General features: G+C 40.2%; 1 protein-coding gene across 1 annotated transcript in view; it reads right to left on the reverse strand.

Annotated features, from left to right (window-relative positions):
* Positions 1-23,357, reverse strand: part of supt3h (SPT3 homolog, SAGA and STAGA complex component) — a 320,444-nt gene that overhangs the window by 62,325 nt on the left and 234,762 nt on the right. Inside the window, exons 4-7 of the mRNA XM_078399478.1 lie at positions 21,807-21,893; positions 15,900-15,993; positions 6,916-7,049; positions 4,480-4,555 (exon numbers count right to left, since the gene is read on the reverse strand). Coding sequence (XP_078255604.1) covers positions 4,480-4,555; positions 6,916-7,049; positions 15,900-15,993; positions 21,807-21,893 — 391 coding nt within the window. The remainder of the gene's footprint in view (positions 1-4,479; positions 4,556-6,915; positions 7,050-15,899; positions 15,994-21,806; positions 21,894-23,357) is intronic.

A 23,357-nucleotide genomic window follows, 5' to 3' on the forward strand; every position in this document is an offset into this window, starting at 1 on the left:
TGTGCAGAGCAGCTGCACATCAAAGGCAGGAAGGGATAAAGACATTTGGTGGAGATTTAGTTTAAAATACAGTCAACCAACCATTTCATTTCCTAAAAAAAGCACTCAGTTTAACAGTTCAATATATTAGTTCTCAGCATTTGCTGGGGAAATGGTACACAGAAAAAGGAGCAACAAACCATTTTGCATCAGCGCCCATGTTGTTGTTCAGTTTAATCTGCTATGATTTCAGATAGTCAAAAAAATCCTCTCAAGATAATTCAAAAATGAAATTTTGCAAAACTCATTGAATCATATGAAAAAAACGCTGTTTAAATGGTGACAATATTCGGCTTTATATTGGAATCATGTGCCACTGTGTCATGATTTAATTGCCTGTTTCATCGTTTGTGACCTATAACCTGAGCTGTTAGTCATCTATTATCAACATCTCGAGGTAGTGAGCAAGCTTTCTAATTTACAACTTGTTATTGTACGAGTTCACAAACACTTCCAGTAACTAAGTCATAAATGTCGATAAGCATTAATTACGTGAATACAGTATTTAGCTTTGGAATGTGGAGCTGTGGCCAAATTGGCCTGAAATGAATGGACATCACGGCAGGAAGTTTTTAAAAGCAAGATGCACTGCTCGTTGAGCAAAGATTCCTTTTGTGCTGAAGTTGTTTGTGATCAGCCACTGCACTCAAGTTGCCAAATGTCCAGAGCCTACACAGTATTACTGACTACAGTTAACTCTTTCAATCTAGATTTAATATACTGGAACCATGATTATTTTCTGTTAAATTACATTGAAATATAATTGTCATTCCAGAAAACTTTACATAATTAAATGTTAGTTGGAAAGCCTCACCCACTGGGAGCACAGAAGACAAATTTAGACACACATTTCGAATTCAGGAAGCGAGTGGAGTACATGCGCCAATCAGCATCAATGGTGCCAAAGTAAATTTCCTCGGCGTAAATATCACCACAAACTTGTCCTGGACCAACCACATTGAAGCTAAGGCCAAGAAAGCACCCCAACGTCTCTACTTCCTTAGAAGACTAAGAAAGTTCAGCATGTCTCCAATTACCAAATCCTACAGGTGCACCACAAAAGGCATACCATCTGGATACATCACAGATGTTTGGGAACAGCTCTGCTCAAGACTACAAGAAATTGCAGAGAAGTGTGGATGTAGACCAGTCCATTACACAGACCAACACTCCACTATCAACTCCATTTACACTTTATGTTCCTTGGAAAAGCAGCCAACATTATCATAGACCTTTTTCATCCTGGTGATTCCATCTTCTCCCCTCTCCTGTCAGGCAGAAGATACAGATGGTAGGCTGCTCTGGAAGGTTAGATCACATGGGATTCAAGGAGAGATAACTGACTGGATAGAAAATTGGCTTCATGGAAGGAAGCAGAAGGTTGGTTTTTCAGATTGGAAGCCTGTGCCTAGTGGTGTACCCCAGGGCTGGTGCTGGGCCCATTGTTGTTTATCATCCATATCAATGATTTGGATGAGAATATACAAGGCATGATTAGCAAGTTTGCAGATGACATTTAGTGGGTAATATGGGTGGTATTGTAGAGTGCAGATGGTTGTCAAAAATTGCAGCATGGTCTTGATCATTTGGGCAGGTGGCTGAGGATTGGTTAATGGAATTTAATGTAGAGAAGTGCAAAGTATTATATTTTGGGAAGCCTAACCAGGGCAGGACCGACACAGTGACTGACAGGGCTCTGCAGAGTGTTGTAGAGTGGAGGGATCGAGGAGTGCAGGTACATTGTTCCTTGAAAGTGACATCATAGGCAGATGGGGTGGTTAAAGGGTTTTGGCACATTGGCATTCATCAACCAGAATATTGAGTATAGCAGTTGGAAGGTCATGTTACAGTTGTACAAGACATTAATGAGGTCGCATTTGGAGTATTATGTTCAGTTTTGGTCACCCTTTTATAGGAAAGATGTTGGTAAGCAGGAATCGCTGTGGAGAACTTTTAAAAGGATGTTGCTAGAACTCGATGGCCTGAGCTATAGGGAGAGGTTGGGCAGGCTAGGACTTTATTCCTTGGAGGTCAGGCAGGCGAGTGTTAATCTTATAGAGGTGTATAAGATCATGAGAAGCATAGGGTAAATGCACACAGAGTAGGGGAATCGAGAACCTGATGGCATAGGTTTAAGGTGAGGGGGGAAAGTGTTAATAGGAACCTAGGGGGCAACATTTTTTTACACCAGGGTGGCAGATGTATGAAATGAGCTGCCAGAAGAGGTAATTGATGCCGGTATTATAACAATGTTTAAAAAACATTTGGGCATGTACATGAATAGGACAGGTTTAGAGGGATATGGGCCAAATACAGTCGTGGGACTAGTGTAGATGGAGCATGTTTCCACACTGTCTGACTCTAAAAATTAGAAATCATGTTCTACCATACTCTGCCTTCCTATTCTTACCACCAAAGTGGATAACCTCACACTTATCCACATTAAACTGCATCTGCCATGCATCCGCCCACTCACACAACCTGTCCAAGTCTCCCTGCAACCTCATAGCATCTTCCTCACAGTTCACACTACCACCCAGCTTTGATTCATCTGCAAATTTGCTAATGGTACTTTTAATCCCTTCATCCAAGTCATTAATGTATATTGTAAATAGCTGTGGTCCCAGCACCGAGCCTTGCGGTACCCCACTAGTTACTGCCTGCCATTCTGAAAGGGACCCATTTATCCCCACTCTTTGCTTTCTGTCTGTCAACCAATTTTCTATCCATGTCAGTACCCTACCTCCAATACCATGTGCTCTAATTTTGCCCACTAATCTCCTATGTGAAACCTTGTCGAAGGCTTTCTGAAAGTCAAGGTACACCACATCCACCGGCTCTCCCCTGTCAATTTTCCTAGTTACATCCTCAAAGAATTCCAGAAGATTAGTCAAGCATGATTTCCCCTTCGTAAATCCATGCTGACTCGGAACGATCCTGTTACTACTATCCAAATGCTCTGCAATTTTGTCTTTTATAATTGACTCCAGCATCTTCCCCACCACTAATGTAAGACTAACTGGTCTATAATTTCCCGTTTTCTCTCTCCCTCCTTTCTTAAAAAGTGGGACAACATTAGCTACCCTCCAATCCACAGGAACTGATCCTGAATCTATAGAACATTGGAAAATGATCACCAATGCGTCCACAATTTCTAGCGCTACCTCCTTAAGTACTCTGGGATGCAGACCATCAGGCCCTGGGGATTTATCAGCCTTCAGTCCCATCAGTCTACCCAACACCATTTCCTGCCTAATGGTGGGACCCATTCCTTCTCTCCAGAGATGCTGCCTGACCCGCTGAGTTACTCCAGCATTTTGTCTCTCCCTTCGATTTAAACCAGCATCTGCAGTTTTCTTTCCTACATAAACTTTAAAAAAGGTTACTCCAAATAGGTCTGTAATTTTCATATATTTTCCTGGCAAAATGATACTAGATACAACATATACAATTAGTTTCTTTTGGGACCAAGATACTGTTGAGCAATAATTATAACTTAATATATATACCTTTAAAAAACCTAGCCTTCACGCTACAAAGTGTAACATTTTCTAAGTTTTCTCAAGCAAGAATATTCAGAAAAGTTGTAGTTCTTGTAATATACAGATTTTTTGCTGATTATAGCAATGGCAGCTAAATTACTATTCCCTGTGGAGGATCCAAATAGCACCATCAGATACTTTCAGTGCCTAATTCATATGTAACTATTCTGGAAGCTGCTATCAGTCTTCCCCTAGCATAACAGTAAACATTTCAGATCTAAACCATTGTTTTACAGCACAAGTTCCAGCCTAATATTGCAAATGTTGTCATTAAAACAAAATGAAATAGTATCATCCATTACCTGCATTGTTGCATATTTAAATCAAACCAATTATTAATATCATTTAGCATAAAAATAACTCATATGTAAGATAATGCTGCAAAATCTTAAATAAAAACACAGGCACAGGAAAATAAGAGGCTGGAATGTGTGAAATATTGCCAATTCCTCCCCCCCCCCACCTCTCCCTCTCCCCCCCCCACCTCTCCCTCTCACCCCCCACCCCCCCCATCTTTGTCTGCAGATGTTGCTCAACTCATGAGTTCCTCCAACAGTTTTTTGTTCCTGTCAGAGTATAGAAAAATAATTTAATGTCACAGAAGGGGCATCATCAATAAATGGAGGCCAAAGCAGAGGAATCACCAAAACCTTACCAAGCAGAAGGAGGATCTTCAAGGAGATGGAAGTAGAATGCATAATGAAGTAGGCCTTAATAGAAAGCCTGTCCTCCATCACATCACATCTAACACCCAACATACATTATATGCATTATATCCGATGTGAAGAAGGCACGAACAGAAGCAGCAATTTATATATATCACATAAAAAGTGTGAGTAGTGCAGTATTAGGAATCTATAATCTCCAAGCCTGTTTACCAAGATTGGAATGCACTTACCGAAGCTAAGCTGTCGGCTCTCACAGTATTCTGCATATTGAGATGAATCCATCGTTCGAGTTTGGCGTTCAGCTCTCTGGGATAATAAATGCAGCATTATATTAAACCTACTAAATTACTGCTGTAGCCCAAAAGGGTTAAATTATACAAATAATCTAATTCACAACGATATTGAAACCAAATTGCCTACTTAAAGGTCTTTTCTAATCTTGTAACTGTCACATTTTAACCTCAAATTTGAATGAATTGAATCCATACTATAGAAATACGCAGAAGGGATCAGCATTCAAGAAATATCGTCTTTTTTGTCCCTTTCTTTAACATGTACTTATTTGTAATATCGTTATAAAATGCAAATTAAATAAACATAACAATTACTTCAACAAAAATGACGTAGCATTTGTTAAACTCCAGATATGTTATACAAAATAATACAAATCCAATACAAAATATTTAACTTTCTCCCAAGAAATCATCATCATCATCATCGGCGGTCACTTGAAGCGAGTATGACTGTCCTCAGGGAGGACGCCTGTGCGTGACTTTGTTTAACGTGGGGAGACTGGTGCACAGGCAGCCACCTTTACAAAATTTACAGAAGACTCTGCTTTGAGTGTCGAAAAGGTCAGGAGGACACATTATTGGCAACAATGCTGAATACAAGATTCAACTGTCAGCTCCTTATGCCAGTTTACCAACTAAACAAAAATCAGATTCATTTCTTGACAGATCTGGGTCAGAATCCAGTGGCATGGAATCCAAGCCGACCGGGGACCCTTAAATATAATTTAATTGGTTAAATATAATTCCAGTGAAAGATATTAGTTTCACTCTTTATATTCATTTATTTCCTCAATGAGAATTTTTCATTGTCAGTGATGAAAAAACACATTCCCACTGTAATACAATCTCTATATTGCCATACCTTTGTTCCAGATCTTATCATTATTTTGTTTATCTGTTTTCCAAGATCTGGCATAATTAGTAAGGCCAACATTTATTGTCAATTCCTACAAGAGGGTGGCATGGACCAGCGGTAGAGTTGCTCCCTTACAGCACTAGGGACTCAAGTTCTATCCCGACTACAGGTGCTGTCTGTATGGAGTTAGTAAGTTCTCCCCGTGAACTATGTGGGTTTCCTCCCACACTCCAAAAACGTACAGATTTGTAGGTTAATTGGCTTGGTATAATTTTAAATTGTCCCCAGTGTGTGTAGGATAGTGTAAGCGTTGGGATCGCTGGTCGGTGTGGACTTGGTGGGCTGAAGGGCCTGTTTCTGTGCAGTCGTTCTAAACTGAATTAAACTAAACTAAGAGGTGGTAAGCTATCTTACTGAGCTGCTGTAATTCCCCAGTGAAGATACTGCCACAATGTTGTTAGATAGAGAGATTCAGGTTTTAGACCCAGCAATGATGAAGCACATTTCCAAGTCAGTGTGGTGTGTCACTTGCAGGGGAATATGGAGGGGGGAATGTTTCTGACCATTTTTCTTGGCGGTTGAAGTCAGTGATTTGGGAGGTGCTGTATAGGTGATGAAGGAAAGAATGAATGCTTTGAGTGGTGGATGCAGACTGCTTTGTCTTGAATGGTGTTGAACAACTTGAGCATTGTTGGAGCCGCACTTATCCAGGCATTGGTGAATATTCAAAAACATTCATACTAAGTGCTGTATGCTGTGTGCTAAAGCCTTTGGGGTGTCAAGAAGTGAATTATTCATTGCAGAATACCCAGCTTTTGACCTGTACTAAATGTACTATGATTGTGTGTATGGATAATTGAGAGGTGAATAAAAAGAGTTGAACTATTTGATGCAGCACATAGTCTGGGAACAGACAATATGCCAGCATCATTTATAAACCCATAGTAATCAGAATCCAAGTACATTACGGAGGAGCTATTTATTCCTGCTAACGGAATACACTACCACCATTGCAGCAATGACTCCTAATATTCCCACAACACATCTTCAGACATGAACAATTTAAGGGCATAGCCATTTAAAGATGTCTCAAGAAGACAAATTTTAAAATGAAGATCAGTGGCTAAGACAGGAAACTCCTACTTTCAAAGACATATATATGCAAGGTACATAATTGAATATTTATTTTCCCAGCATCCTGGGTCATCCACAGTTTGACCTTTAAATGTCAGGGAAACAATTTCTTCTGTGAACATGGCTTCAACTTCAGAAAGCATTTTATTAAGGTGCAACCCCACTGGAAAACACAGTAAAATATTATTGCATGGTTGTTGAAAAAAATATGCAGCATGGAAGCAAGATGCCAGGGAAAACATGTGCCTAGCTCGATTCGTAATGTAATCACTCTATTCAGATAAAATGTCGGAAAAACAGATGTTGGTGCATTTTCAAAACATCAGAATTTATCAATGTGAACAGACTAAATCTGGCACACTGAATCCTTGTGCTCCACCCACCTCCAGCCGCTCCTGTTTGACTTCATCAGTATCATCCTCCTCAAGCAAGCCCAGCAGCTCCCCTGTTTGGTCAATGGAACTGAGGAATTCTTGGTAGAGTTTCTGGCGCTTGTTTATACTGCTGCTGGATTTGTCTATGTGTGGGCGAATAAGAGGAAGGAAGAAAAATTACTAATGTAAATTCCTGAACATCTGCAGCACAGATGAGCATGGAACTTACTTTCACCTGCTACACAGACTTCTGTAAATCAAGAATATATTTTTAATGACGTTCCCACCCATCTCTTAAAACAAAGATTTGTAAAGAGAGACCATGGCGCAGCAAATATTTCAATTACCAAAGGGAGAAGAAAGAATTTAAAGCAATAAAACCATTCAGCACTATTTATATCTTTCAACAGCAATGAAAACCAATTCTTGCTAAAGTTTAAAATAATTTGTATTTTGATTATATTTTATTCTCCAGATGATGGATTGAAGGCCCAGTGAGAGGATTTTTTTTTTAACCCTTTCTACACACTGTGGTAATAGGGCACTCTGAAGTCAGACTATATGGAGAAAAATTAATATTCATCTACATGCATAATATTTCAGAAACAAATCTTTTTCATTTTAAAGGAACTTTAAAAAATGTATTTAGAAGTACGTACGTCCAAAGACGTACAGGTATGTAGGTTAATTGGCTGGGTAAATGTAAAAATTGTCCCTAGTGGGTGTAGGATAGTGTTAATGTACGGGGATCACTGGGCGGCACGGACTTGGAGGGCCGAAAAGGCCTGTTTCCGGCTGTATATATATGATATGATAAGTAATGATTGACATTAAAATTCTGTGCTGACATGGGGATTTTACAGAGTCAATCGTGACACTAAAACCTGTGGCAGACAGCATGAGGTTCCTGCTCCCAGAAATGGCAAGAAAAGTGTGGACCTCCAAAAATTCTTAAGCCCCTTTCAAATGGAAATAAAGAGATTACTACCAATTGGAGCCCCCTGTTGCAAAACTCACCTGTCCCAAACATGACTGATGCTGATCAACTGTTCATCAAATATGTTGAACACATGATTTAATGGCAGTTACTGAAGAGACTGCCATAGGTCACCACATAAAATGTAAATTACTCAACAAAATATGGTGCAGGGATGAACAGGATCCTCTAAGCTCCAAAACAGCAGAAAAGACCATTATTGCTTCCAGCTCTGTTCATCCCAAAGCTTCCCTTCGTATTCCAAATCATTACTGTTCTAATTCCTGATCAAATTGAGAGTTCAAATCTGGGGTCTCAGGAGGAAGAGGAGGCAATCACTCAGTGTGATGAGGAACTGGTAGAAAAGTAGCAGAGAGAGCAAAAGGGAGCATGAAAGTGTGAGATCAAGATAGATCGATCAAGGGATCAGGCTAATCCAAGTATTAACGATTTCAATAAAATGAGAAGAACCCTAACAAAATAGAAACAATTCAGAAATCAACAATGAGTTAAATTAAATACTTAGGCAAGTAAATTCGAGATTTTTCAACACCTCAATGGAATGCAAATTGCATGGCACGCATAATATATTATATTCCCAAACATTCTCAGCCAAAATAAATTAAAAACGTGATAAATGTTAGCACATACAAATTTTGCAGCAAACCAAAAGTTCAACAGGAAAAATACACAATTTCAAAGTGCTCTGTAAAAAGTGAGAATATTTGGGGGTCGGGGCGAAAGAACAAACAACTTTGCAGCTGAGGCAAAACACAGCATTAAAAAGAAACAATGAATTCACTATAACAATGGTAAATAGCAAGTCAAAGTAGTAAAATACACATAGATACAAACAGATTGAATCTAAGAATAACAAGAGTACAAATGTTCAGGAGAGGAAAGAAATGAACATGCCTTTTATAATTAAGACATGCCAAATGTCTCCAAACTAAAGTGAACCAATTACTTCAGTATGAAAGTGGCAGGCATCATTTGATCAACAAATATGTAAGATGTTTATTAGCCATAGATAGCTGGAAAAGATGAGGCAAGAGATGTGCAAAGCACTAGAAATCATTTTGAAGGATCCACTAGATACAGGAATGTATGTGAACATGGTTAATAGATTTAATATTGTAACCCAATTCTAAAAAAGGTGACAAAACAAGGAACTCCAGATCCACTCATCTGACATTCATTCCGAGAAAAATAAGACCACCATTGTTTCCACTGCAGATTATAAGTCTGCACCTAGTTTAAGTGGAAAACTTTGTAGGTCATACCAAAGCAAATGGGGCAATATAATCAGAAGTCAGCTCAAAAACTGTAGATCAAGATGGACAAGAAATGTCAGAGGGAAAACAATAGAAGTTGAAATCTAATGCTGAGAAATAGAGAGTTCCACACACTGGAAGAAAATTATTGGCAACATGTGCAATGCATGAATATTATTGAAAGAGCCAAAGGCGAAGCTAAAAAGGATCTGGGAGTTTGTAAGACTCCATGTTAAACATGTCCAACCAATAGTGAGCAGTATCAAAGCTATTGGTCATTAGACACAGTCAGAGGAAGTAAAGATCATACCAGGTGATTTTTTGGCTGGGCTGCAGCTTGAATAGCAATAACCACAGTAAAGAGCTATATATATATATATATATATATATATCCAGTTGCACAGACATTACATGTAGAAAAATTAGGAATAAATTTAGCCCTTCAGCCTGGAAATTCAGTACTTGAGAAGTAGAGCAATTATTGCAGGCATTGAAAAAAACCCAACCCAAATAACACATCAAATGCAAGTTGAAGCAAAGGAGTAGAATTAGGAGACACAGATTAGTTCTCCAGCCAGCGTGGTGCATTTTTCTAAATTCACAATTACTCCGAAATGTTTCACAAAGACAGCAATTAATATTGGAGTAAACTTCTATATGGTGCAGTGGAAGAAAACACTAGATTCTATTAAACAAACTTCTGTGAGCTAGGGCAGGGGACAGCGACAAGACACGTGTCTGGATCCTTATCAAATAGTTTAAAGAATAGTGTGATGCAAGTAAAATAAAGGGGTAGATGTGATGTAATTAAAGTAAAGGGGGAGATGTGATGTATATGTAATGTAAATGCCAGTGCCCCCTTGAGGCCAAGAGCAGAAGCTGGCCAATGGGCTTGTGCCTTGTGACTGAGGTCAAATGACCTTCTAGGGCCAATGGGCTTGTGCCTTAGGTCAGGTGACCTTCTAGAAGTTTCCTGGTGAAGGATCAGTAATAAAATATTCTTACAAGATGTCGGGCATATATTCATTGTGCTAGCCACAACAGGGTCTTACAAAAGACATTACAAATAGCTAGTTGACAGGAACAGCTTCCTGTCCTTACTCTGGCCGCTGAAAAGCCAACTCATCTGCGATTATCATGCGAGAGCCGTCAGAGATTCAGGGCAAGGATGGGGAAAACTCTGAGGCAAGTTTATGCTTCAGGCAGCAGTTAGGGGGGATCTGCAAACAACTGTGTGGAATGGTAAATGAGCCAATTACTGGAGAAATAGTGAATTAAAACAAACATATGGGAATAGAACCAGACAAAGGGAATCCCATGCAGCTGAACAACAGGGGAGGGATTCTGGATGAGTCAGACATGGATGACTGGTTGAATGCTTCACCAATTCCCATATCTCTGTTCCCATACGTTTGTATTCATGCTTAATGCTGCAGAGGCAGACAATCCTTAAATTCAACTCATCCAGTTTGCTAACCCAACGATGCAAAATATAACTATTCATGCAAAAATGAATTAAACTATTTAGCCTCAAATTTCTAGGCAGCATCTATGTTTCACCGGAGGTCTCCTACAATTCCCAGGATGGAGTCATTTCCATTTTGAGGATGGATGGTAATTCTCTCTCCACTGTAGGGAGATCACCCATCACATGAAGGTTTTCATTGTGGCTCTCTGTCACTTGAGACTTGATTCTTCAAGTCAGGACAACCAAAATAAATATTGGAACAGAAATGGGCAATTCACCCTTTACACCAGTTTACAATAAGTTTTTGACTTAACTGGAATTTAACTCTACCCACCTAAATCCCATAACCTGTGGCTAAGAAAAATCTAATAACATTGGTTGTGATATTTTCTACAGGCCAAACTAAAACATCTCTTTAAGGCATCAAGTTCCAAATTGCCTTGACTGTTTGTGTGAAGAACTGTTTCCTGAAATAATCTGTGATGGCTCTAGCTCTTATTTTAAGACATCCCCCCTTCTCGACTACAACATCAGATAAAATGGTTTTCATCTATCCCATCATTTTTTCTCACCTTAAAGAATTTAATTAAACCACCCTGGAAATGCATGTTGTCAGGAGAGCAGAACTCAAGACTATCCAACTTTTACTCATAATTTTAAACTTTTATTCTGTGCTATTCTGCACCACTTCCAAAGAGACTAACCCATTGCTGGTTATTAAGCTAACCTTCAGAAATGCAGCTGGGCTGGTGGAGGGCGTGTCAATGGAGAACATCATGAAGATAGTGACCATAATCAATTTTTAAAAACATTTGCTAAATAGTAGAAAATAGAATATATATTAAGTCATTAACTGGCAGAGGGCTGATTTCCATATGATAAATCAAGACCGTGCAAATTGAAGTTCACTTCTTAGCAGAGACGTTTATCGCAAGAATTTAAGCTAAGGGGAACAAGGTTTAAAGAGGATTTGAGGAAGAATTTTTTTTAACCTAGGGGATGGCTGAAACCTGGAATGCACTACCTGAATGGGAGATTGAGACAGGTAAATCCACTTGTAAGAAAAATTTGGGTGAGCACTTGAAAAGCTATAGTATAAAAGCCTACTGTCGAGTACTAAAAAGTTGGATAGATGAGTGCTAGATGGCCAAAAAAAAGGCACATTGAAGGGCCTGCTTTCATGTTGAATTAAGCTTTGACTCCAAATCCCAAAGCACTCTGTAGCAAGTGAAGAAGTATTGAAGAGTGTCTCCTGCTGCAATGTATAAAAGATAACGAAAACTAGAAATATTCAAAAATGTGGTCCTACGCCTTCTTCAATGCCTTGAAAATTGGCCATTGATTGAATGTTACATTATTTACGCTTATGGATGGCCCAACTCAGGAGATGCGCTTGCTTCTACCAGGCATTCTTGCTAATCAGATAGTTGGTACATGGAAAACATTTCCAGGGGAAGTCCAAATCTTACATCCACGGCCCCAAAACAACACCAGGATGCTTATGAGAACTGAAATGAAAGATATAATGATTCACTCCACTCAATGCAGTTTAAAAGGAGCAGGAACTCCCAGGTATTCCTGGGAATAATGCAGAGGTTGCAGGATCAATTTATCCCAAAGAGGCGGAAAGACTCTAAGGGGAGTAAGAGACACCTGTGGCTGACAAGGGAAGTCAAGGACAGCAAAAAAATTAAGGAGAGGAAGTATAACATAGCAAAGAAGAGTGGGAAGACAGAGGATTGAGACTCTTTTAAAGAGCAACAAAAGTTAACTAAAAAGGCAATACGGGGAGAAAAGATGAGGTACGAGGGTAAACTAGCCAATAATATAAAGGAGGATAGCAAAAGTTTTTTTAGGTACGTGAAGCGGAAAAAAATAGTCAAGGCAAATGTGGGTCCCTTGAAGACAGAAGCAGGGGAATTTATTATGGGGAACAAAGAAATGGCAGACGAGTTAAACCGTTACTTTGGATCTGTCTTTACTGAGGAAGATACACACAATCTCCCAAATGTTCTAGGGGCCGGAGAACCTAGGGTGATGGAGGAACTGAAGGAAATCCACATTAGGCAGGAAATGGTTTTGGGTAGACTGATGGGACTGAAGGCTGATAAATCCCCAGGGCCTGATGGTCTGCATCCCAGGGTACTTAAGGAGGTGGCTCTAGAAATAGTGGAAGCATTGGAGATCATTTTTCAATGTTCTATAGATTCAGGATCAGTTCCTGTGGATTGGAGGATAGCAAATGTTATCCCACTTTTTAAGAAAGGAGGGAGAGAGAAAACGGGTAATTATAAACCAGTTAGTCTGACATCAGTGGTGGGGAAGATGCTGGAGTCAATTATAAAAGACGAAATTGCTGAGCATTTGGATAGCAGTAACAGGATCATTCCGAGTCAGCATGGATTTACGAAGGGGAAATCATGCTTGACAAATCTACTGGAATTTTTTGAGGATGTAACTAGGAAAATTGACAGGGGAGAGTCAGTGGATGTGGTGTACCTCGACTTTCAGAAAGCCTTCGACAAGGTCCCACATAGGAGATTAGTGGGCAAAATTAGAGCACATGGTATTGGGGGTAGGGTACTGACATGGATAGAAAATTGGTTGACAGACAGAAAGCAAAGAGTGGGGATAAATGGGTCCCTTTCGGAATGGCAGGCAGTGACCAGTGGGGTACCGCAAGGTTCGGTGCTGGGACCCCAGCTATTTACGATATACATTAATGACTTAGATGAAGGGATTAAAAGTACCATTAGCAAATTTGCAGATGATACTAAGCTGGGGGGTAGTGTGAATTGTGAGGAAGATGCAATAAGGCTGCAGGGTGACTTGGACAGGTTGTGTGAGTGGGCGGATACATGGCAGATGCAGTTTAATGTAGATAAGTGTGAGGTTATTCACTTTGGAATTAAGAATAGAAAGGCAGATTATTATCTGAATGGTGTCAAGTTAGGAAGAGGGGATGTTCAACGAGATCTGGGTGTCCTAGTGCATCAGTCACTGAAAGGAAGCATGCAGGTACAGCAGGCAGTGAAGAAAGCAAATGGAATGTTGGCCTTCATAACAAGGGGAGTTGAGTATAGGAGCAAAGAGGTCCTTCTACAGTTGTACCGGGCCCTGGTGAGACCGCACCTGGAGTACTGTGTGCAGTTTTGGTCTCCAAATTTGAGGAAGGATATTCTTGCTATTGAGGGCGTGCAGCGTAGGTTCACTAGGTTAATTCCCGGAATGGCGGGACTGTCGTATGTTGAAAGGCTGGAGCAATTAGACTTGTATACACTGGAATTTAGAAGGATGAGGGGGGATCTTATTGAAACATATAAGATAATTAGGGGATTGGACACATTAGAGGCAGGAAACATGTTCCCAATGTTGGGGGAGTCCAGAACAAGAGGCCACAGTTTAAGAATAAGGGGTAGGCCATTTAGAACGGAGATGAGGAAGAACTTTTTCAGTCAGAGAGTGGTGAAGGTGTGGATTTCTCTGCCTCAGAAAGCAGTGGAGGCCAGTTCGTTGGATGCTTTCAAGAGAGAGCTGGATAGAGCTCTTAAGGATAGCGGAGTGAGGGGGTATGGGGAGAAGGCAGGAACGGGGTACTGATTGAGAGTGATCAGCCATGATCGCATTGAATGGCGGTGCTGGCTCGAAGGGCTGAATGGCCTACTCCTGCACCTATTGTCTATTGTCTATTGGAACATGCTCGGCTTCAGTTTCCTTCCTTATTACTTCAACTCTGCGGTTCATCAGAAGTTCTAGACTCTGTTCAACTGATTTCCAGCCACAATATTTCTACTTCATTCTTATTTTTTCCAAATTCAATACATTTTTGAGTATATTTTGTGTATTCTATTCATTCCTCTAATTTTGACATTAAATAAATACATTTCATTATCTTGTCATTTTGTTTGAAGTTACTTGACAAAACTGTACAAAGTGTTGGCCCGCAACCAGATACCAGTGCTGGTTTATTCCAGTAAAAATCTGAATCATTAGTGCGTGCTTTTTCAAACCCCATCATTCACATAAGTGCAAAGAGAAAACAGAACGGAGAGTAACGAGAAAGAAAGAAAAAAAAACAGGACAGCGAAGCAGCACTGGGATAATGAGAAGGAGACCACTCATGAAAACTAAATGCAACTGTCATGAAAAGGGAGTTTTAGGGTACTCCAGTAGAATCAACTATCTACAAACGGATAAATAAAGGAGTGCAGCAGGAGGGAGGAAGTTGAGGCACTCACAATATCACTGAAAAATAATTCCAAAGGGGCACATTGAGACTCATAAACCCATGTGTGTGGTATGACTGACAATGACTCCTTTATAAATTCCTATTTCAAGTCTGAAATGTATATTTTCAATTCTGGTTATGATTACCTTAAGTTAATATCGGGCACATAAATCTAACTTTGTGCAAATCTGAAACAAATGATGCACGATGAATTAGATAAATATACCACACCCTGCTATTTTAAAGAAGCTACGGTGACCTTCACCTTTGGATAGTCCCTCACAATAAACGTATTTTATTTTCTTTCCTCCAGGTGCGAATAGTGGGTGCATGAGAGTAGTACCTTCAGCTGATCAGTGAACCACCTAAGCTTACCGGTTTCTGGCCCAGCCATGCCTATTTTTCCAGTATGGATCTGGGCATTGTATTCTGTTGGAATATCGGCTCTGAGCTGATCAGCATGGCCCAGTCACATTCAGGACCTCTCCAGACATGTGGCGGGTTGTTCTCCCACAAAGGCTTCTACAGCTGGAGAAGCCAAGTCCCCACATTCAGTGGTTAACTTAGCTGTCACAGGAATTTAGTCTTTTTAAATGTCTTTGACATTCAAAGACATTAAAAAAACCTCAAGCTTTAATACATAACGTATTATTAAAATATAATTTAAAATTTGAAATGTATATAAATATAATTGAACACATTTAAATTAATTTAATTAAATCTCATGCAAAACAGCTACTTGCCATTCAGTGGCCAGCCATTGCTTCCAATTGTCTAAACTTGATCAGGATCAGTGGGCAGAATTTCTCAAACTATGGAAATCTGTAGATGTCTGTGCCAGGCAAGTGTTTTGTGATCAACGCTCAACTGGAGTAAAGGCTGAACTTCAACCTGCGCTCAGCAGTCCGAAACGTCCACTCAGTTATGTCTGCAAAAACTGGAGGTCAGAGCTAACCTGCCAACTTGATTACCTTCAAACAGCTGAAATCAAGAATGCATATTATTCATTTAATCCAGATATAATCATCTATTTAAAAAAAAAAATACCTGCTTCAATAATATCTTCATCTTCAACACCTTTAATAATTTTGGATTTGAAATCCCGGAAACTCATATACCTTATCAATCGCCGTAATTTTCTCTGCAAATAGAGATAAATAAATGTGAATAAGAGAGTTTGTTCACAATGGAGTGTCACCTCAAGCATCTGCCAGTTAAACTTTAATTTCCCACATTCTCTGTGTAAATCACAGCTAACAACCTGGATCTTATAGTTTGTGCTGAGCAGCCCGTTCTTGCTGCTAACCTGAGGAAAAACTCGCACTTACCTTGTGAGGATTCCTCAGCATCAATTTTCTCTCCAAAGACTGCCTCAGGGCAGGTCATTCTATTCTAAACATTATTGTGTGAGACCCCAGAAAAAGCTTTGTCCACAAAATGCTTTGTACTGTTAATCACAAGGGTGATATATCTGGGTGCCCAGGTATCACTGAATGATCTCCTCAATATTTGGCTGCTTAGGTTCTGGAAAAGCAAAAATAAAAACAGATATTGCTGAAAATATTTAGCAGGTCAGGCTGAATCTGCTGTGAGAGAAATGGACAATGCTTCAAGTTCAGATAGAAAAAACCAAGAAAACTAAAGATGAAACAAGTTCTACATTGCAGTCCAAGACACTAGGAGTAGAGAGAACAAAATGCTGGATGGGGAGGAAGAGTGATTGAATGACACAAGTAGTGGCGATGCACACTGAAAGATGATGGGTTTTAATGTTCTGCTGGTACAGAACAATATATGTGATAGGGAGAAAATGTCAATGGGAAGAGACAAATGAAGTCTGAAATTACTAGAATAGCAGAGAGTAAATAACTAAATGTTGGACATGTGGGACATAAGATTGGAATGACACGGATTATCTGAAGATGTTGTTGAATCCTGAAAGTTGTGATGTGACAAGATGGCATTTCTTGAGTTTTGTTCCGCCAGAGAGGTCATAATGGATTGAGAACTGACGTGACAGGCAGAAAGTGAAGAAGTTGGTAATTGTGCAGGGTTGAGATAAAATAGATAGATAACAATTGGACGTGTCAAGAAGTGGCAAAAGAATCAAAAGTGGCAGGAAGAAAACATTGTTTTTATACAGGAACACATAGGATTGAGAAGACCCGGGGGGGGGGATTAATTGCCCTTTCATAGAGCCGTCACGAACTCGAGAGATTGTGTGACGTCTTTTCATGCTATAATTTCTCTGTAAATGTACTTCATTTCACGCTATAATTTTTCTATACATCTAACAGAAACTTCAGAGTAAACCTACAGACTGAACAGTGGCATTCTGCAAAGCAGTCTCCTAGTTCGGGTTTTGTTTTCCTGAGATAGAGCAGAACTAGTAAATCACTGTTTCTCCTGGAAGATGTGTTTGGTGTCTCTGCATCGCAAAAAAGGAGTTAACATAGTGAATGCACATCCCTGTTATTTTTTGCTGTGAGGAGAGTGAGAGTGAATTGAGATGGAACAATGACAAGGTCGAGTTGCAGGTAGATAAGGCAGTCAAAAAGGCTTTTGGCATTTTGGCCTTCATCAGTCAGAGTATTGAGAATAGAAGTTGGGACGTCATGTTGCAGTTGTATAAGACGTTGGTGAGACTGCATTTAGAATATTGTGTTCAGTTCTGGGCACCATGTTATAGGAAAGATATTGTCAAGCTTGAAAGTGTTCAGAAAAGATTTACGAGGATGTTGCCAGGACTAAAGGGTGTGAGCTATAGGGAGAGGTTGAGTAGGGTGGGTCTCTATTCCATGGAGCGCAGGAGGATGAGGGGAGATCTTATAGAGGTATACAAAATCATGAGAGGAATATAATGGGTAGATGCAGAGAGTCTTTTGCCCAGAGTAGGTGAATCGAGGACCAGAGGACATAGGTTCAAGGTGAAGGGGAAAAGATTTAATAGGAATCCAAGGGGTAACTTTTTTCACACAAAGGGTGGTGGGTGTCTGGAACAAGCTGCCAGAGAGGTAGTTGAGGCTGCAACTATCCATCGTTTAACAAATAGTTAAGGGCCTGTCCCACTTAGACAATTTTTCAGGCGACTGCCGGCGACTGTCAAAGTGGTAGCAGGTCGCCGAAATTTTCTTAAACCCTACGACAATGCCGAGTCAGGTCGAGATTACACCGTCTTCGGAAACATTGCGAAATTCCCACGCTGTGAATGCTTCTCCGGCGTCCTATTTTTCGCTGAAATCACTGACAAGTCGGTAATTACTTGAGAGTTTTGAAATATAACATCTTGCCCGGGTTACTTGAAAACTAAGCTTCATGGTAACAAGGCATAAACTGGACTGACTTCCAGTTTACTAATAGCAGTATTAAGAAATTTAATTTAAAAAGTGGTTAAATGGATTTTTGTGCGGAGTTTGGGCATTCTTTGAAAATGTACGGGAGATGCATATCTGGTTTCTGGGTTGCATATCTGAGTTGGGAGCCTACTTTAAATGTAATCGCTGAATGCCATAAACATCGCGAAAATTCCCAAGCTTACCTGACCGTCAAACTGTCACCTCCAATCTACCTGTCAGGTGTATTTTATGGTATCTTCAAATGACTTTACTTAATTATGTGCTTCTAAATGCATCTAAGAGAACCTAGCAAACCTGGGGACAGCATGCGACGGCGCCCGCAATAAGCAACGATACCTGGTGACAAGCCAGCTGTCGCCGAGAAATTTCATACCGGTTGATTTCTCAGCGAAGAAGACTCCTTTCTTTGAAGACTCCTCACGATCATGCCCGCGACACCCCGGCGAACTGTCGGCAACAGCCTAGTCTCCGGCAGTCGCCTTAAAATCGCCTCAGTGGGACAAGCCCTTTAGACAGGTACATGGATAGGACAGATTTGGAGGGATATGGACCAAGCGCAGGCAAGTGGGATTAGTGTAGCTGGCACATTGTTGGCCGGTGTGGGCGAGTTGGGCCAAAGGGCTTGTTTCCACACTTTATGACTCTATGGTTGCAGGGGAAGTTACCTGGGGAGGGGGTGGTTTGGGTGGGAAAGAATGAGTGAACCAAGGAGATGCGGAGGGAGCCCTCTCTGCGGAAGGCAGAAAGGGGAGCGGATGGGAAGATGTGACTGGTGGGGGGATCATGTTGGAGGTGGCAGAAATATCAGAGAATGATGTTTAGTTTAGTTTAGAAATACAGCGTGGAAACAGGCCATTTGGCCCACCGAGTCCGCACCGACCAGCGATCCCTGCACATTAACACAAGCGTACACACTAGGGACAATTTACACTTACACCAAGTATAGAAACCCAAGCAAATTAACCTACAAACCTGTACATCTTTGGAGTGTGGGAGGAAACCAAAGATCTCGGAGAAAACCCACGTGGTCACGGGGAGAACGTACAAAGTACGTAAAGACAGCACCCTTAGTCGGGATCGAACCCAGGTCTCCAGCGCTGCAAGCGCTGTAAGGCAGCAACTCTACCGCTGCGCCACCATGCTGCCCTGGATGTGATGGATGCGGAGGCTGGTGGGGTGAAATTCATGGACCAGGGAAACTCTGTCTTGGGGAGGGGAAGTGAGAACAGAACTACTGGATAATATGAAGATGCAAGTGGGGGATCCATCTATGACAGCAGGGGGGAAATCATGTTTACTAAAGAAAGAAAACATCTCGGACGTTCGTGAACGGAAAGTCTCATCTGCGGAGCCGATGTGGTGGAGACAGAGAAATTGGGGATAGGGTCTCTGCAAGAGGCAGGGTGAGAGGAGGTATAGTCCTGATAACTTTGGGCGTTGGTTTGTTTGTAGTAGACGTCAGTCCCCTGTGATGGAGACAGAGAGATCAAGAAAGAGGAGGGAGGTGTCAAAGACAGTCCAAGTAAATATGAGAACAAGTTGGAGGTTAGATCAGAAATGGGATAAGAATGCCATATCCGAGCACTACAACGAGTTTATCATGAAGCAAATGCTGTGGCTCTTTTCTTTCCTGCCGCCGCCATCTGGTCCATATGGTGGATGGAAAAGTACTTGGGATGGAACCCCCTGTCCGAAGAGTTGGAGGCGGGCCATGTTTCTGCATAACAGAGTGTACATCAGTTCCTCATACCACCATGATTCAGTGGTCTTGCTCTTAGGTCTTCTATCTTTTTCTCCAGCTATTGTATATTGCCCAGAAGTATTCTAAAGGAGGGGGTTCACATTCCACAACACTTCAGTTTTACCAGCTGGTCTCCTAGCTTCTAGCACAGTGAAGGCCTCCTAGCTGTACTTGCATTGCACATGGGGGGTCCATTGGGCAATTATCAGATCGCTAGAGCATTTAAGTGTCTTAAAAGTCCGTTCCCCAATTTGTATTCCTGGCGGCACATATCAGCTTGAAAAGGTCAAAATGTTCCCTGAACATTATCATCTCTTTCTGGCACCCATTTTGTTAAAAAAAAAGGTCCAAGTGTGTCAGAAAAATAATTGGCTGTCGGTACCACTGGAGGATAGGCTACCTGCAGATGTGAGCATTGGGAGATACGTCTTCCAACTTCACTGTGGGAATTAACAAAGGAGTAGCATCACTAGCAAGCAAGTAATGAGAAGGTCAACAATTCATCAATTGCTGGGAGAATGACTGACTGCCCATTATCTGATTAGTAACGAAGTTACGTCCAGTTCTGGCAGTAACCACCTACATGGAGTGTCAATGACCCGCCCATTAGGATCTTCCCTACAGAAGAACTTCTTACAGCTTGTTAGACAAAAGTTGCAAACATTAAATTCCTATCAAGTCTTCTTGATGATCTTTCATTCCATCTGGTCACTTGTTTTCCCTGAATCAAGTAGTTCTGGAAGGGCTTCCAGACTCCTTTGAAGCTGCAAACCTTACAGAAAAGAACACAGCTGCTCTTAGAGATATTAAGCCGCTACTATGCCCATCAGTAATAATATGATGACATCTGGTAGAATAGAGACCCTAAATGCAAGATCTCAGATGTGCAACAAATTCAAATACATTTTTCTCCCACAAGGTAGTAAACACAATATTAACAAGGCTTTTATGCACAGAGATGCTGGAAAATATTTCAGAGATAAAATTGCTCAGCCCACATTTATCCTCTCCTTTAAATGTTTTTTTGTCACTGAATTGGAAACACATTAGATTAGAACAAAAGGTTTCAAATCCCAAAACACTCAGTGCAGAACATGCAAACAATTGTCTTTCTCTCATGGCTGCAAAGGTTGGCTCAGTGTCATCTGAAGAGAATTTAATTCACAAAAAATACACCTTTTAAAATATATTTTTAGTTTAGTTTTGCTTGTTCACAGTTGCCGAGACCAATTGCAAGCCATTTCAATTCACTCAGATAATATTGTAATAGGAGTTTAATGCTAGAATTTGAGGTTCTTGGGAAATGATTTTACCCAATAAACATTCGTGAAAGAAGGGAATTAACTCAATATGATGATTTTCGCATGTGATTAACACAATGAGTGGTATTCTAAGTTGAATACGGTCAGCACTACTCAACTAGAGAGCAGACACAAAATGCTGGAGTAACTCAGCGGGACAGGCAGCATCACTGGATAGAAGGAATGGGTGACATCTCTGGTTGAGACCCTTTTCAGATGAAACGTCACCCATTCCTTCTATCCAGAGATGCTACCTATCCCACTGAATCACCCCAGCATTTTGTGTCTATCTTTGGATTAAACCAGCATCCACAGTTCCTTCCTCAACTAGAGGGCAGTTGGCTGCCATGATCGGGAACAAATACTCTGATTTGAAAAATGAACTAAATAACCATATTCATACATACATTTTTGAACAAAACATTATACGATACACACTCATCACCACTAAATGACCGAAATTAAGCTTAAAATAAATATTTCAAAGTATTACTACTAATCTGGTTCCATGTATAACCCGGTTTGAGTAATGGATCAGTTAAGGCACTTAACATACCTTGTCTTTCCGCATTAAAAACAAAAGATCTTCTGCAGCTATGACTCGAGCTCCTCTGACCTGCGAAATTTCAGCAGCCTGGTGCAACTAAAAGAAACAAACAGAAACTATATGTAGTGTAGAAGAAACAAACATTAAAAAACATTCTTATGAAAGATAATTGATGCGTCACTTGTAATGGCCAAATGAAGCTGAACAGTGTGAAAAGAAAACATAAATTATTTTGCTTTGCATACGAGGTAGAAATCTATGCATAGTCACTCGCACAAAACGGTTGCTTTAAAATCAGCTGATAATTTTTCTCCCCACCGATTTGGTTCCATGGAAATTAAAGCTAGCAACCAAAGCCAAATGTCTGGCCTTAAATTAACTTTCTTTAAGGTCAACATAGCTGAAAGACTTTTTTATGAACAATTTCACTGGCTTGGGCACAGTGTGCCAAAAAGCCTCCATGTGAGATTTACATTTTATGAAATTTTATCTGACATGTACAGAAAATCTACAACTGTTCTCTCAGTGCCACACCTGAAAAGCAATATTACTAATTCATCTTCTGGGCTGGCTGCACCCATGCAAAGGTTTGTGAATAGAACATTGTAGGGAACAAATAATCACCCCTAAATGATTAAAAATCTAGTTCAAAATAAATACTTCACAGCATTTGACTATATTCTATACAGTAGTGAACAAAATCAACAGAAGTAACAGTTTCTAAAAGTCATAGCAGCAGGACTTCTTTCCTTTTTGGCAGATACTCTATGCAGAAGATCTGGTCAATAAACCATGACATTTTTTTAACCGCTTCTGGTTGTAACATTCCTGTGTAGTATGTTTATTCAATGCTGTTTGCACTAAATTTATCCATAGATTCTCTTGTGTGACAATAGGATTTGTCACACTTAAAATAACAAGCTACATGCAGATTATTTTTCAACAGTGCATCAAAAATTAACTATTGAAGCAAAGATAATATATATTCAAAATCCAGAGGTTGAAAAAGTGGTTATTTTTCCAGAAAGTATCAAAGCTTGTAGCATCTTAATGTGCTGGTTCATCTATAAACCATTTTTAGTATTTTAATGACAGGCTTCATTGCATAATTATTCTTCTCTGAGTAGAAACAGGTGTTCCGTGATTTAACAAGTTAATCTATTCAAAACAGAGACACATGAGACTGCAGATGTTGGAATCTTGAGCAGCAAACTGCTGGAGGAACTAAGTGGGTCATTTGTTGAGGAAATGGACATTTCAAATCTGTTGTCTGTCCATTTTCCTCCACAGAGGCTGCCTGACCTGCTGAGTTCCCCCACCAGTTTAAAAAATATCTATTCAACACTGCCATTTCAAAGCATCAGTTTACATAAGGTTTTAATTTTTAAGACAGACATTTTTATTAATGGAAACTATTTCTATTCAAACATCAGCAAAGGTATTTCCATTGTATGAGATAATTTAATAATATCATTTTCTTGCAAGGCATACATTTCAATTTTTTTAAAAAACCTCCTCGTGGATGATTAGCCCGCATGAATCTGTGATTTCAATCTTCGA

This window comes from Rhinoraja longicauda, chromosome 5 (genome assembly GCF_053455715.1).
Source record: "Rhinoraja longicauda isolate Sanriku21f chromosome 5, sRhiLon1.1, whole genome shotgun sequence".
Taxonomy (NCBI): Eukaryota; Metazoa; Chordata; class Chondrichthyes; order Rajiformes; family Arhynchobatidae; genus Rhinoraja; species Rhinoraja longicauda.